We start from the raw sequence: 16,366 nt of genomic DNA on the forward strand, positions 1-16,366 counted from the left end.
TTTTTTTGAGGTTTTTGCTATAGGGCGCATGCGCTCACCAGACAGACAGAGACAGAGAGACAGAAAGCGAGAAATCACCCCCCAGGGGGGATGGCCACGCCGCAATCCCTTCTCCTCCATTCTCCTCTCGGGATCTTGGGCACACATACACACGCGCCCGGCATGAGTTTTAAGCCACCGGGTCCAGGACACGAACCACTGTCGACTACGTGGGAGTCCAGAGACATAGCCATTACGCTAACTGCTGGTTCCCTCAACTTTAACATTTTTAACAGGGACCCCAGAGGATTCTGATGCAGGTGATCATTAAATCACCCTGCGAAAAACCACTACCCATGAGGTGCTTTTTCTCTCTTCCGTAAGACCTTCCTGCAACCCCCATCCCCTGACCAACACCACACTCACAGAGTGGTCCCCACTACTACTTAATGCCAACCTAATGCAGATTTCCTAGACCTTGAGAAGCAGTGTGTGTGTGGAGGGGGCTGACCTCTATAAAGTATAAGAGCATCATCAGGAATAAGTACCATCAGCCTATAAGATACCTAGCCCATGACCTCAGCTCATCTGAGGATTTCTTCAGAAAACAGTTCTTATTCTAACACAGATGCACCCCCAAGTACATTCAATTCTGCATGGCACAGCATGATCATGATAAGCTCGGCCTAGGACATTTCCCACGGGCTGCTGCAGGCAATTCAAAAAATCTCAACACACTTACAGAACATGTGATTTTAGCAGTATATATAACACCAAGATAAAGTCCTGGCTGTTTCTGTGGCACACTTACCTATCTTCTACTATCTTGTTGGAAGGATAAAAAACTTTGAATGAAAATCCACTTCTTGGAAAAGAGCCCTTAAGGGAGAAAAATACTTGTAAGTAAATACTCAACTTCTATTAAATAATCTCTATTTCTAATTCCTTAATTATGACTTACAATATAAAGTTGTGTGTCTGTAAAGATGGACCATTGCTTGATCTTTACAGAGAGGTATTACTATAAAATATCCCCACATTTTAAAAATTTTGTAAGTAATGTGTTTTTCAGACTTCCAAATCCAAATAATTTAACAAAATATTCAAACATCTGCTTCTTTTTTTCCCTTGCATTTAATCACTGTATATCTCCCAGCATACAAAATGAATCTTCCCAGCATGAACACACTGCATATTAGTCCAAAGACATAACCATACACATTATCATCAACAGATAATTTTCCATTTTTGTGTCCACTAAATGTTTTGCTTTCTTGGTTCCCCTTGATTCGCTTCCTCCCGCTCCTCATAAAAACAGAGAGAGCAACTGTGGATACTAGAGAAAATATCTCTACTTAAAGCAAAAGTCTTTCAAGTCAGCCAGACAGGCTTATACTGACAGGTATATTAGAAGGGTTTACGAGTGGCCCTACTAAGTGTAAGTACATGTGATGCTAAATACGCATGTAACACACGTACACATAGCTTGTTTGCAAAGTCTTTTCTGCCCCTCCAATAAAAATGTGGGTTAATGCCCCTCTGACGTACCCCCAAAGCAACTGAGCAGCAGTCATAGATACAACTGTCTGTCACACATCTCTAAAGTCACTGAGCAGGGGCTATGGCTTCTTTGTGTCTCCAGCACCTGACCTGGTGCCTGTCCCATAGCAGGCATTCATTAATGTAAGTATCAAGAAGGAATCAAATGATGTCAAAACCAAGTTTTGAGCCAACCCAAAAGGTATAGATAAGATATATGTATAAATAGAGATGCAGGATATGGTTGTTTACAGGATGAAAAGTTAAAAAATTCAAAATAAGGTGTATTCATATAGAAACATGAGAATGCCTAAAGAGTTAAAGAAACAGACTCATTATGAAAGACTATCTAAATGTGAATAAAGATTATATAAAAATCAAGCCATCGGGGCTGGCAGGTGGCGTGGTGGTTAATGGTGCTGGACTCCCACATGGCTGATTGTGGTTCCTGTCCTGGACCTGACGGTTTGCTTTCTCACTTTTCTTCTCTCTCTCACTCTGTCCCTCTCTGGTCAAATTAAAAATAAGTAAGTTAAAATAATTCTTTGAAAAAAAAAATCAAGCCACAAATTTCAAGCAATTAGATCAGTTAATCGTGTTCATCCTTAGAGAAGTGGTTCTCAAACCACAGATGATTTTATCCCTCAAGGGACATTTGGCAAATGTCTAGAGAACTTTTGATTGTCATAACTAAAAAGTGCTAGTGGCATTTGGTGGATAAAGGTCAGGGATGATGGTGAACATCCAGCAATGCACTGGAGAGCTCCCCACAGCTTATTTGGTCCAAAGTCAATAGTGCCAAAGTTGAGAAGCCCTTTTAAAGGAAGCTGGACAAAATAAATGTGTTCAGTGCAAGTAGTAACTGATAATAAGGCATAATGTTTCTAGGAAGGACCCGGATTTGTTTCAAAGTATTGAAGTCTAAAATTCACAAGAATCAAGGAAGCATGCAGATTAACAATTACTAGCAGGGGCTGACGGTGGCACAGCTGTAGCATGTGATGCTCTGTGGGAGTGACCACGTGGGAAGGTTCTGGGTTCACATCTGGACACTTCCCTGAGCCTGACAGGTATCTTCACCCATGACCTACAGCTAGCTGAGGCTGGGGTGGAGCTCAGTGTCGGGACCTTGTTGGGGAGCGTCTCTCATTGTTTCCCTCTCTCTGTCTCACTCTTGGATGAAATAAGTAAACTTTAAAAAGATCACCAGTATTACAGTTTGTGTGCCATAAACAACACTGTTTATGCAGTATTTATTACCCAAGTTCAAACAGTCAATCATGCTTCTACAGAAATTTTAAAGCAAATGGAAGGTTCTGAATAAAAGTGTAATAATAAAATATGTCCCGATGAGAATTTCCAATTTCATGAGGTATGGATTTTGGAGATTGGAAATTTATAAAAATCAAAATCATCCTGGGAACCAGCAGTTAGTGTAATGGCTATGTCACTGGACTCCCACATAGTCGACCGTGGTTCACGTCCTAGACCCGGTGGCTTAAAACTCACGCCGGGCACGTGTGCATGCATGCCCAAGATCCCGAGGAGAATGGAGGAGAAGGGATTGTGGCGTGACCATCCCCCCTGGGGGGTGATTTCTCGCTTTCTGTCTCTATGTCTCTCTCTGTCTGTCTGGCGAGCGCACGCGCCCTACAGTGAAAATCTCTCCAAAAAACTTAAAAAAAGAAGAAATTTCTGTGTATACCAGCTTAATTCAGTATTCCATTAATAGTATACTTTTACCCCAGTGATAATTTTATTAAATATATATTTTAAATTTAAAGACATACACTCTAGGGGCCGCAGGTGGCATGGTGGTTAGGGGTGCTGGACTCCCACATGGCCAACTGCAGTTCAAGTCCTGGACCTGGCAACTTGCTTTCTCCCCTGTTACTCTCTGGCCAGATTTAAATAAATAAATAAATAACTAAATAAAGTTAAATAAAATAATTCTTAAAAAATGAAATACACTCTAATTTTGACAGATAACAACTATACAGCATTAACTTAATTCTTACGGGGTTTATGCACAGGCATTCGGTGTTGGTCACAGTGAAAGGATCGTATTTGTCCGCAATGACAAGGAGATCAGGCACAGGATACACTCTGAGAGCAAAGTCATATGCCCAATACACGGGACAGACATAGAGAGGAAGAGGAGTCAGATGTCCTTGTGATAAGATGGTCTTTATAAACTACAAAAGATCACACAGCAAACTTCAGTTTATTTATAAAACTTAAAACAGTTAACAGTTCCAAATTAAATGTTAATTATTAAAGGACCTAGAAAATTTAGGAAACAATCCAGAAAACTTTGAATCATAGAGCTCTGGGAAACACAAAAAAATGAAATTAATTTTTCTGTATTTTAGGGAGAGAAAATGTAAGAGTTTACATTTAATTCCATAAACCATAAAAGTGAGTCCCCAAAATAGTCATATTGGGTCAGTTGTATTTAAGAGTTGTATGATAAACTCACTAATTCTGATCATCTAAAAATAATTTCACAGATTAAATAAAACAAAAAATTTATATTTAGCCCATATAAACTTTAAATATTATTTGAAATTTTAATTATTTGTATGTAAATATTATAAAATACATAAAGAGGTTTGGGGTACCAGAGATTGACCACTGTGTCAGAAAACTTCACATCCTGGGAACCAGCAGTTAGCGTAATGGCTATGTCGCTGGATTCCCATGTACTCGACCGCGGTTTGCATCCTGGACCTGGTGGCTTAAAACTCACACCGGGCGCGTGTGCGTGCGTGCCCAAGATCCCGAGAGGAGGATGGAGGAGAAGGGATTGCGGTGTGACCATCCCCCTGGGGGTGATTTCTCGCTTTCTGTCTCTCTGTCTCTCTCTGTCTGTCTGGCGAACGCATGCGCCCTATAGCGAAAACCTCTCAAAAAAAAAAAAAAAAAAAAGAAAAGAAAACTTCACATCCTATATCATATGCAATATGTAATAAACATAAATATGAACATTTTATTAAAATAAATGTATGTTTTGTAATATAATTTAACATGAGTTTTAAAGGCAGCACATGGCCCAGCAAAGAGTGTAGAGGTTAAGGCAGCTGAATTCCACATGGCCAACTGCAATTAGACTCCCAGACCCAGTGGCTTGAAAATCACACCAGGCACATGCACTTGTGTGCCCAAAATCCTGAGAGGAGAATGAAGAGATTGCAATTGTAGCCATTCCCCCTGGAGGGCTGGTTTTTCACCTTCCCACCTCTCTGTCTGCCTCTGGCAACCACACGTGCTATACAGCAAAAACTAAAAATGAATAAATAAATTAAAATAAAGGCAGGGATCTTCAAAGAAATTTCCTGCTCATTCTGGGCTTTCTTCTGCCCATCAGGGACTATTTCAGTAATAAAGTTGTGAAACACTGACTTTCTAACAAAAGTATGGTCAAATTATTTTGAACCATAAATATCATAATTCAAGGGCAAATTATTAAGTAGCTTGACAAAATATTACAGAATGCAACATAGCGTAATAACATTCTTAACTTACATGATTAGGAATATCCAAATTGCTACTAGGAAAACGGACACAGTTTCTGCACATTTTATTCACTAAATCTTCACGAAAGACAATAATTTCTTGTGTACAATACTGAATTCTGAAATGATAAAGTAGTTGAATGTGACTTCTCAGAAAGAAACATGAAGTTTAAAGGTAAGGTGTCTTATAATACAAAGCCAGGGTGAGCAGGTGGTGTGGTTAAGGCACTGGATTCCCACATGGCCAACCACAGTTCAAGTCCTGGACCCAGCAGCTTAAAATTCACATCAGGTATGTGTGCATGAGTGCCCAAAATCCAGAGAGGAGAATAGAGGAGAAGGGATTGCAGCATGGCCATCCCCACCACCCTGCCCTGGTGGTGGTGGTGGTGGTGGTGGGGGGGGTGATTTATCATTTTTTCTCTCTGTCTCTCTCCTGCAAGAGCACATATCTTATGGCAAAAACCTAAAAATAAGATGAAAAACAAAGCCATGCCCACTTATCACTGTCTACCACAGCAAAAATTCAACCAGAGTCTATCTACTCATCCATTCATTTAACAGTTATTTATGGAGCTCTTAATATATATTCAGCGCTTTTCTAAGGGAAAGCAAACAGAATAAAAAAGAATTTGGCCCCCATGGTGTTCACATTCCAAAGGGGATGAGAGCTTAGAGACAGAAAATAAATAACAAATACAATAATTCCCTAGTGTTTTGGAAGCTAAGTATATGGAAAAAAGAAAGACAGGCGAAGAGGGATCATATGTAGAGAAAGTTGGGAATATTAAACAGGATGATCAGAACAGGCAGGGCTCGTTACGCTGAGATATGCAGAGGAAGAACACCACAAGCAGAGCGAACAGGTGTAGCACAGGCCCTAAGATTGGAGCATCCCTGGCATGCCTGGGGAACAGAGGAGGGGCTGGTGTGGAGGGAGCAATGGGGAGGAAGGGCAGTCAGAGAAATAACCCAGGGCCAGATCTTGCAGGGCCTTGTTACCATGGAAGGATATGAACTGTTACCTTACAAATAACATAAGGGCCCCCATCTTCCAGGATTGGAAAGGAGGATATGATATGCGTTATGTTTGAAAGAATCACTCCAACAAGTGTTACTAAACGAGAGGGGCAGAAACTAGAGATTAACTGGGAGGCTCTTACGGTCGATCAGGCCAGAGAAGACAGCAGAGTGTGGCCAGATTTTGGATATATTTGGAAGTCAACAAGATTCCTGAAAAACTGCATATGTAAGGAACTCCAGATAGGCAGAAAAGAGAGGTGAGCCTAAGACTGACTCTGAGGGTATTCCAGTGAGAGCCTATGACTACAGTCAGTGGCACAAACAGCAAATACACAACCACTGGTTGCAACTTCCGGGAAGGGTTTGTACGCCTGGTGCTAGAGCTACGGGACTGAGCTTGTACTCGAGGTACTGGATGCACCAACATGTTCTGTGATGCCAGCGCTGCTTCTCACCACCACGTTACCATTTTTTCACCTGAGGGTCGGCTCTACCAAGTAGAATATGTTTTCAAGGCTATTAACCAGGGTGGCCTGACATCAGTAGCTGTCAGAAGGAAGGACTGCAGTAACTGTCACACGGAAGTTCCTGATAAATTACTGGATTGCAGCACAGTGACTCACTTATTCACAATAACTGAACCTTGGCTGTGTGATGACGGGAATGACAGCTGACAGCTGATCCCACGTACAGAGGGCATGCTATGAGGCAGCTAACTGGAAATAATGACCATGAGATTCCTGTGGACATGCTATGTAAAAGAATCACTGATATTTCTCAGGGCTACACACAAAATGCTGAAACGAGGCCTCTTGTTGTTGTATGATATTAATCGGTGTAAATGAAGAACAAGACCCTCCGGTGTACAAGTGTGATCCTGCAGGTTACTACTGTAAGTTTAAAGCAACTGCCACAGGAGTTAAACAAGCTGAGTCAACCACCTTCCTTAAAAAAAGTGAAGAAATTTGATGGGACATTTGAACAGACCATTGAAACTGTAATTACATGCCTGTCTACTGTTCTATCAATTGATTTCAAACCTTCAGAAATAGAAGTTGGAGTACTTATAGTTGAACATCCTAAATTTAGGATTCTTACAGAAGCAGACTGGTGCTCACCTTGTTGCTCTAGCAGAGAGAGACTAAACATTCTCATTAGTTTACCAAATCCATGATGCCACCTGCCTGTGTGTTCGGTAATGGTAAACCAACATATAGACGCCCCTGAATTGTAAAGGGAATCTCTTCCAGTCCTTCTATTGCTAAAGTGGTTAGGACTATACAAATAAAAACGGTGCTTTTAGGGGAAAATGTAATCATTTCATTCTTGCATTGTAACTGTCCTAAAAAGAATGTGTAACGAGACTATCTATTTAAAAACTTTCCACTAATTGGGGCCAGCAGTTAGCGTAATGGCTATGTCACTGGACTCCCATGTAGTCGACCGCAGTTCACGTCCCGGACCCCGTGGCTTAAACTCACACTGGGCGCATGTGTGTGCGTGTCCAAGATCCCAAGAGGAGAATGGAGAAGGGATTGCGGCGTGGCCATCCCCCTTGGGGGTGATTTCTCACTGTCTGTCTCTCTGTCTCTCTCTGTTTTTCTGGCAAGCACACGTGCCCTATAGCAAAAACTTCTTCAAAAACAAACAAAAATTATCCACTAATCAAGCTTCTAAATCCATTATTAGTGAATTATTTAAGTAGAGTTAAAATTTTTTCAAAGTTTTAAGAAACCTAAAATACAAAGAAATGGTCTTTTAAAACATTTACTTTATTAATATTTATTTAATTGCCAGAGGGCATATGCATTCACCACACAGAGAGGGAGAAGGAGAAAGCACCCTCCAGTGGAGCAGAGTCATGTGGCAGTCCGTTCTCTATTTCTCCAGCCTATCAGGACTTTAGGCACACATGCACATGCACCCAATGTGTTTTTCATGCTGCAGGGTCCAGGACCCAAACCACAGTTGGTCATGTTGGATCAACTCTCTTAACCACTAAGCTAAGGGGCTAGACTCGAAAGTAAGAAATCACCCTCCGAGGAGGATAGCCACATTGCAATTTCTTCTCCTCTGTTATCCTCCTAGGATTTTGGGCATGCACATACATGTGCCTGCTTTGATTTTCAAGCCACCAAGTCCAGGACTAGAACCATGGTCAGTTGTGTGGGAGTCCAGCACTTTAATCACCATGCCACCTGCTGGCTCCAAGAAAAAAAATTTTTTTTGAGAGGTTTTTGCTATAGGGAGTGTGCACTCGCCAGAAACACAGAGAGAAACAGAAAGCAAGAAATCACCCCCCAGTGGGGGATGGCCGCACCACAATCCCTTCTCCTCCATTCTCCTCTCAGGATCTTGGGCATGCACGCACACGCGCCCAGCATGAGTTTAAGCCACTGGATCCAGGACTCGAGCCGCGGTCAGCTACATGGGAGTCCAGCAATATAGTCGTTACACCAACTGCTGGTCCCTCAAGAAATTTTTTTAATAGTCAAAATTCAGAGATAAATTTTAAAGTTGAGTTCATTTTGTTTTTAATTAAAAAAATTTCGTTTAGGTTTTTGCCACAGGTTGTGTGTGCTTACCAGAGAGAGAGTAAGGAAAAGTGAGAAACCACCTCCCAGGAGGATGGCCACACCACAATCCCTTCTTCTCCATTCTCCTTTCGGGATTTTGGACACTCATGTCTACATGCCTAGCATGATTTTCAAGCCATCAGATCTGGGACTCTAATTGTGGTCTGCCAAACAGGAATCCAGAGCTCTAACTACCACACCATCTGCTGGCCCTGAGTTACTTTTTCAATGAAAGCAAAGAAAGTCTAATACGAAATACTAATATTTACCTGCAAGGATTAGTAGTAAAAACTGAGAATGGAACTCTTTGTCTGAATTCACTAGTTATGCTTTCGGCAAATGGTGGCCTAAAAAAAAAAACAAAACAATTTTTTTGATATGATATATATTTGTAAGTTTCACAAAGTTTTCTTTACTGTTGCAAAAACTTGAATTAAACTTACCTTGGTAAGATACAACCAAATCCGGGATCTTCTGGACCGGGTACAAATACAAAACGACTACTGTAGCAACATAATTCAGTGTTAAAAAATGTTACCACAGCATATCCAGTAGTTTAAAAATAAGTCATCGCCTTTAACTGAATATAAATTTAAACAATTTTTTAAATTTTATACATCTTGATAAATGAGCTACCCAAAGTCTCCAGACCAACACTACCTGATTGGGTATCCAATTCTTTTCATTTTTCTCTTTTTTTAATCCCATGCACACACACACACACACACACACACACACACACATACATACACACGCACAGAAAAGGAGAGAAAGATCCCCTCTGTGGGACCTGGTCATACCATATCCTTTTTCCTCCACTTTCTGTCTCATAAGGATCTCGGGCACATGTGACATGCATCTAGAGTGTAGTCACCAGGACTTTCATGCTGTGGCCATGTGAGACCAGGTTCCTCTCCCAGAATGCTGCACAAAGAGCTGACCCTAATTACCGAGGGCTTATACTGTGGCTAGTGTGGCTAATGGACTGAGTTTTAGATTTCATTTAACTTGAACTTTTAAAGACACACATGCGGTCAGTGACTGTCATATTGAAGAGTGAAGCTCTAGACCCTTAGACTAATGTCACTAAAAAATTTGAAATGCAGGGGACCAGCAGGTGGTTAAGGTGCAGGACACTCCCACATAGCTAACCACAGTTTGAGTGCAGGACCTGGTGGCTTGTTTTCTCACTTCCCCTCTTTCTCTCTCTCTCTCTCTCTGTGTCTCTCTCTGTCAAATTAAAAATAAATGAATGAATAAATAAAATTTAACAACCATTTCAAAAAAATTGAAATGCAGTTGCAATGATCATTCTCCCTTTTAATACTTTTCACTATAAATCTCTATGATTTACATCTCTTAACTCTTTTAATTTTCTCAACTTTCATTAGATTAATTAATTTTGTTCCATTTTGTTCTAACAAAACTATGTGACTAAAAAATATGCAGTAGACATTATTACCTTTGGTGAATATTTGGGTATTCACATATTATGTCTGCCAAATTTTTCAGGGAATCTAAAATTTTTAAAAAGATCCATTTAACATGCATGTAATACACATTAAAAATTAAATTATATTTAAATACAACCGTAAATCTTTTGAGTGGAATTAAAATATTACAGGTAATTTCTTATTGATTCAGTTTATATAACCTATAGAACCATTTCTTATTAAGTATATCAATACCTTTCAAAGCTTGAACTTGATTTTTTCCATATGGTGCAGATGAAAAATTACCACACAGAATAAAGCAGGTTGGAGGTGCTGGTGAGTAACCTAAAGAAAAAATGAACATCACTCTTCCACTTCAGAGATCAAGTCAAATCCCTTAACCATGAATATTTAATAATGAAAATGTATTTTTTTTCCAAGTTTTTTTTCTTTTTTTTGCCATAGGGGCTCACCAGAGAGAGAAAGAGAGACAGACAGATACAGAGAGAGGGAGTGAGAAATCACCCCTGGGGGTGGCACACGGCAATCCTTTCTCCTTCACCTCTTTGGCTTTTGGACTCTCACGTGCACACGCCTGGCATGAGTTTCAAGCCACCAGGTCAGGGACTCAAACTGTGATCAGCCAAGTGAGAGTCCAACACCTTAATCCTACGCCAACTGCTGGCCCCCAGATTGTATTTTTTAATGATAACATCTGAATAACTTAGTTTTATTAAAATAATAACAATAGTAGTACCCTGTTGAGCACTATTATGTGACAGGACACCCTACATTGGCTTAATTAGTCCTCAGAATATTCCTACAAGCTAAAACTTAAAAAGGTGAATTAACCTGCCCAGGATATCACATTGGCACTTAAACACGTTTCTGTTAGATGCCCAAACCCAAGCTCTTACCCACTCTTAAACTGCACTTAGGACTAATTCTTATTATGAATACACACGCACACACACACATATACATGTAGTTATTTTCAAATGTAAAAATGTAAAGTCTTTAAAATAAAATCTTATTTAAAATATCTCATTGCTAATTCAATACTTTTTTTTTAAAAAAAAAAGATACTCAAAAAGATACATTTATTAAAAGAATTTCATTTGAAGACATAAACCCTCATTAGGAGTTCAAAAAACAACAATAATAAAAATAATATAAAGAACACCTACCAGAAAACATCGTGTGAAGTTTTTCTAATACTTCTACCTGGTCCAACCAAACGTCAGATATAAACACAAACATGGCATCTTTATTCTCATCTTCAAGTTGTTTTAGTTTTACAGAAGTCTTCACAGATGTATTAGAAGGCCCTCCAAAAAAATTGATATTTCCATAGTATGCCCTATGTAATTATATAACATAAGGTAATATCATCTATCTGGAACATAGTTTCCAATAATTTTATAAATTTAGCTTCTTTTGTCTGATGAAGTTATTTTCTAGTGTTAACAGTGCCACAGAAATGTACTATTTGTAGCACTTAAAAAGCAAAGAAGTTATCAGTCCCTTAGCTGAGGCAAGATTTGAAACATGGCCACAGTGAAACAAATGATTATTACTCAGGGCCAGCCACCCTGGTTATACCTCTCATTCCAAAGTAGAAAGGCTGAAGCTTGTATGAAATGAAAACACCAAGACAATAGCAATTTTCCTGTCTAGATATTCCAGAGGAAACCTATGTATCATTAAAAAAACTACAGAAGCCCCCAAAGCACTCACTTAAACACAAGCTGGCTTGATGAGGCCTAGCGTTGTCCTTGGCAGGATCAGTGCCTCTCCCTCTAGTACTCCGCGAAGGCTGTCCTGCCAGTGACTCTCAGCCAGAAAATGTTTCCTTTGCACCCTGAATTTATATGGAGATTTTTAAGGACTAAAAGATTAATCCTTACTGTTCTTTTTTTCTTTTTTTTTTTTTTTGAAATTTTTGCTATAGGGTGCAGGCGCTTGTCAGAGAGACAAAAAGCAAGAAATCACCCCCAGGGGGATGGCCTTGCCATAATCTTTTCTCCTCCATTCTCCCATGCACAGATGCCCTATGTGACTTTCAAGCCGCTGGGTCTGGGACTCAAATCGCAGTCGACCATGTAGGAGTTCAGTGCCTTAACCACAATGCCACCTGCTGGTCCCCTTACTGTTTTTTTAAAATCATCACTATCTGGGACCAGCAGATGGTGTTAATGGTTATATCGCTGGACTCCCACATAGTCAACCGAGGTTCGAGTTCTGGACTCGGTGGCTTAAAACTCACACCAGGTCCATGTATACGCATGCGAAAGGGACTGCGGCAAGGCCATCCTCCCTGGGGGGTGATATCTCACTCCCTGTCTCTGTCTCTCCATCTCTCTCTCTCCAGCAAGTACACTCACCCTATAGCAATAAATAAATAAGTTAAGTAAGTAAATAAGTAAATAAATAAAATAATAGAATCTCTAGGTTAGAAGGAACTGAGTTCCCCCTAGAAATAGCAAGCCTAGGCTTACAAGCTGCGGGAAGGTAACAGCAGCTATCATCAGCAGCCAGCTGAGGCTGACTAGGGCGCGCAGACATGCCCTCCCAAGGGGAACAATCGCTGTAATAAAGCAGCGACAGGTGAGAATTCAGGCACTATTGCTAAATCTGATTGTTCAAGAGAACTCAGAAATTTAAACTTTCATGAGAAGTCTTTTAATTTTTATAAACTGGAAATATCCAAAATGTTTTTTAACACCTCAACATGGGAGAGAATGAAAAGGTCTATACACTACATTAAACGCACAGGTTACCAGATCCAACTTTTACATTATTCAACCTCTACCCTAATATCTGGAGTGATAAGAACAGGACTCCTCTCAGAGAAAACTTTTTTGTTTGTTTTTTTTTTTTTTTTGAGAGGTTTTTGCTCTAGGGGGCGTGCACTCACCAGAAACACAGAGAGAGGCAGAGAGACAGAAAGCGAGAAATCACCCCCGGGGGGGATGGTCATGCCGCAATCCCTTCTCCTCCATTCTCCTCTCAGGATCTTGGGCACGCACGCACACGCGCCTGGCATGAATTTAGGCCAGAGGGTCCGGGACTCAAACCACTGTTGACTACATGGGAGTCCAGCTATGTGACATAGCCATTACACCAACTGCAGGTCCCGAGAAGACCCTTTTGAAATAGCTCTAATATTATGACACTTTGGTAACTTACATTAGGGAGCTCTAATCTCCCTCTTAGAACTTCTACTCATTAATAAAATGTAGAAGACTTTAATATTAATAAGGGATTATATTTTTTCTCAGTGTTTCTCTCGCTGCCACTTGAATTTATCAGTCCTAAAGATAGGTAAAACAGGTAGATTGAACATCTTTCCCAATTAAAACCCAAAGATGGTATTGAAACTAACACAGAGCCAATCTGCTAGTTTTTATGTTATAAACGATATAAACCTAGTCTTCTCTCATTTTCCACTGCTCTACTATGACACCAAACATGAGACTTCATAATAACTGAGATATGCTATACTATTTTACATTCACCACCACTGGAATTAAATCAAACATGTTGATACCTTGTCGTACTGGAGGGCTCAGTGGGCGGAAATCCAAAGGCATTGACATGAAACACTTGATCTTCAAACCAACCTGCAAAAGAATAAGTAATGTTAAGTAATAATGTTTGCATGTGTCCAACTCTCCTTGTTGGAAAGGACAAAACTGTCTCGACAAATCAATCATGCTCTCTCAAACAGTCTCATGCCCTGTGAACTAACTCCAGAAGCTGACAGTCCCAGTGCGCTACATAACAGTAGTTTCAGAGATAGTCCAAATTCTGTAAATAAAAAGTCATTATGTAGAAGTAGATTCAAAGGTTTAAAACTTTTCACTTTTTAACTTCATGGCACAGGAGGAGTACAGAGAAGTTAGATACACAGATTCAGAAATGTTTCATTGTTAGGACCCTATATAAAATCGAAAGGATTTTTTTTCAACTTTTATTGAGCTACAATTCACATACTATACAATTAACTTTAAAAGTGTGCAATTGAGTGGTTGTTTCTATATTCAAAGTGTGCAGTCATAATCTCAGTGGGTGGAAATCCAAAGATATTGACGTGAAACATCTCATTTCAGAACCACTTCATCCCTCCAAAAAGGTTTCTGTATCCTGTCAGCCATCTGAGTCCTTTCGTTTGTTTTTCATTTTTGTAAGAGCAGGAGCACCCTCCCTAAGGAATGGCCATGACACAAGCCATTCTCTTCTCTCTCCCTCCTTTCAAGATTATTGGTGCATATGTAATTATGTCTGGTATGCTTCTCAAGTGCTGGGTCCAGGATTCAAACTGCAGGGCTTCAGCCATGTGGGATCTGGCTGCCTTAGTCACCAGGCTATGGAGCTGGTCCCAGAAACCTAAGAGTTATTTTATGTTGTCAAAAATATGCTCTCGGGAACCAGCAGTTAGCGTAATGGCTATGTCGCTGGACTCCCACGTAGTCGACCGCGGTTCGTGTACCAGACCCGGTGGCTTAAAACTCACGCCGGGCGCGTGTGCGTGCGTGCCCAAGATCCCAAGAGGAGAATGGAGGAGAAGGGATTGCGGTGTGACCATCCCCCCTGGGGGGTGATTTCTCGCTTTCTGTCTCTATGTCTCTCTCTGTCTGTCTGGCGAGCGCACGCGCCCTACAGTGAAAATCTCTCCAAAAAAAAAAAAAAAATGCTCTCATAATCAATGTTTTCCTGATTTACATCATGTTAATATAAAAATGGTTTCACTATAAACGAGGACGAGGATAGGAAGAAAGTACACTGACTTACCTTCGGCTAAGACAAAGCATGCCTCTGTGTACAAACCACTGTGGAACTGGTGGGCAACAATTGAGGAAAACCATTCTATTTCTATGTCTGATATAGTAATAAAGTCAACATATATTTTGAACCCAACAGGACTTCTAAAAAACAAATGCAAAAACTTCAAATTTGAAATTGTGACTATAATAGACCATAGGTTAAACCATACCTTAAAAAAATGTTAAGTTTAAATACCCTCCCCTCTTTTTTTACTTTTACTTTTGCTATAGGCCACATGTGCTCACCAGAGAGAGACACAGGGAAAGAAAGTGAGAAATAACTCCCTGCCCTAGGGGGTTGGGATGGCCAAGTCACAGTCCCTTCTCCTCCATTCTCCTCTTAAGACCTTGGGAATGCACAAACACAAGGTGTGATTTAACAAGCCACCAGGTGCACGGTTCAAACTATAAAGTTGATCACGTGGGATTAAACCACCTTAACCTCTGTGCCACCTACTGGCCCCTTACATGCCCCCATGTTTAATTTGAAGATGTAACCTGGTAATATTGACAGTGTAGATCATTCTTAGCCAGTTATAAACTTCCTCAGTGATTTGTTTGGCTCTCCAAATAAAAGAAAATTAAAGTTGTTTTGCCTCTGTTTAGAATGATGTCTCTATATTCTTATGCCACCACGATATGGAAGTTACACTAGGCACCCAAATAAGTACTTTTTTTTTTTTAAAGGTTTTGCTATAGAACACATACACTCACCAGAGAGAGAGACAGAGAGGGAAAGTGAGAAAGCACCCCCTGGGAGGATGGCCATAACATAATCCCTTCTCTTACACTTTCTTCTTGGGATTTTGAGCATGCATGCACATGTGCCCAGCATGATTTTCAAACCGCCAGGTCTGTGACTCAAACTGCGCAGTTGGCCTTGTGGGATCCAGCACCTTAACCTCCATGCCCCTGGCTGGTCCCCAAATAAGTACATTCTAGAATGACTTTTTTCTTCCTTTTTTCCCCCCTCTATAGGGCACATGTGCTTGCCATAGAGAGACCGAGAGGAGAGAGGAAGAGAAAGTGAGAAATACCCCCTAAGAATGATGGCCATGCTGCAATCTCTTCTCCTCCACTCTCCTCTCAGGATTTTGAATACACACACATGTGTCCAGCATTTTTCAAGCTACTGGGTCCAGAACTCAAACCATGGAGTCAGTCATGTGGGATCCAGCTACCTTAACAACCACACTGCCTGGCTGCCCCCCCCACCAAATGATATATTTAAAAACTAAAGTGAAGGATATAGCTTTACTAAGATCCAGTTGTACTGTTCCAGTGGGATCTTCCAGAAAAAATTTTCCCTAAAAAAAATGAAATGAACACATTTACATTTATGTAAAAATGAGTCCTATCATAAAATAATTATAATACCAACAAAGTTAGACAATAGAATATAGTAGAGAGAATAGTAGATTTTAAAAACTCAGTAATTTCTTTTTTTTTTTTTTTTTTTTTTTTTTATAATTTTT

At 40.2% G+C, this 16,366-nt stretch overlaps 1 protein-coding gene across 4 annotated transcripts in view; it reads right to left on the bottom strand.

The window, feature by feature from the left end:
* The window catches only part of POLE2 (DNA polymerase epsilon 2, accessory subunit), a 47,470-nt gene that overhangs the window by 3,136 nt on the left and 27,968 nt on the right, over positions 1–16,366 (bottom strand). For 2 of the 4 annotated variants that reach the window (XM_006160496.3, XM_027776635.1), the window contains exons 8-18: positions 16,142–16,198; positions 14,860–14,908; positions 13,616–13,688; positions 11,253–11,425; positions 10,321–10,410; positions 10,095–10,149; positions 9,076–9,135; positions 8,902–8,979; positions 5,044–5,152; positions 3,537–3,713; positions 791–858 (exon numbers count right to left, since the gene is read on the bottom strand). In XM_006160496.3, coding sequence (XP_006160558.1) covers positions 791–858; positions 3,537–3,713; positions 5,044–5,152; positions 8,902–8,979; positions 9,076–9,135; positions 10,095–10,149; positions 10,321–10,410; positions 11,253–11,425; positions 13,616–13,688; positions 14,860–14,908; positions 16,142–16,198 — 989 coding nt within the window. The remainder of the gene's footprint in view (positions 1–790; positions 859–3,536; positions 3,714–5,043; positions 5,153–8,901; positions 8,980–9,075; positions 9,136–10,094; positions 10,150–10,320; positions 10,411–11,252; positions 11,426–13,615; positions 13,689–14,859; positions 14,909–16,141; positions 16,199–16,366) is intronic. The other 2 variants (XM_006160497.3, XM_014592443.2) reach the window with 2 other exon arrangements.

This window comes from Tupaia chinensis, unplaced genomic scaffold (assembly GCF_000334495.1).
Source record: "Tupaia chinensis unplaced genomic scaffold, TupChi_1.0 Scaffold000688_1, whole genome shotgun sequence".
Lineage (NCBI taxonomy): Eukaryota > Metazoa > Chordata > Mammalia > Scandentia > Tupaiidae > Tupaia > Tupaia belangeri.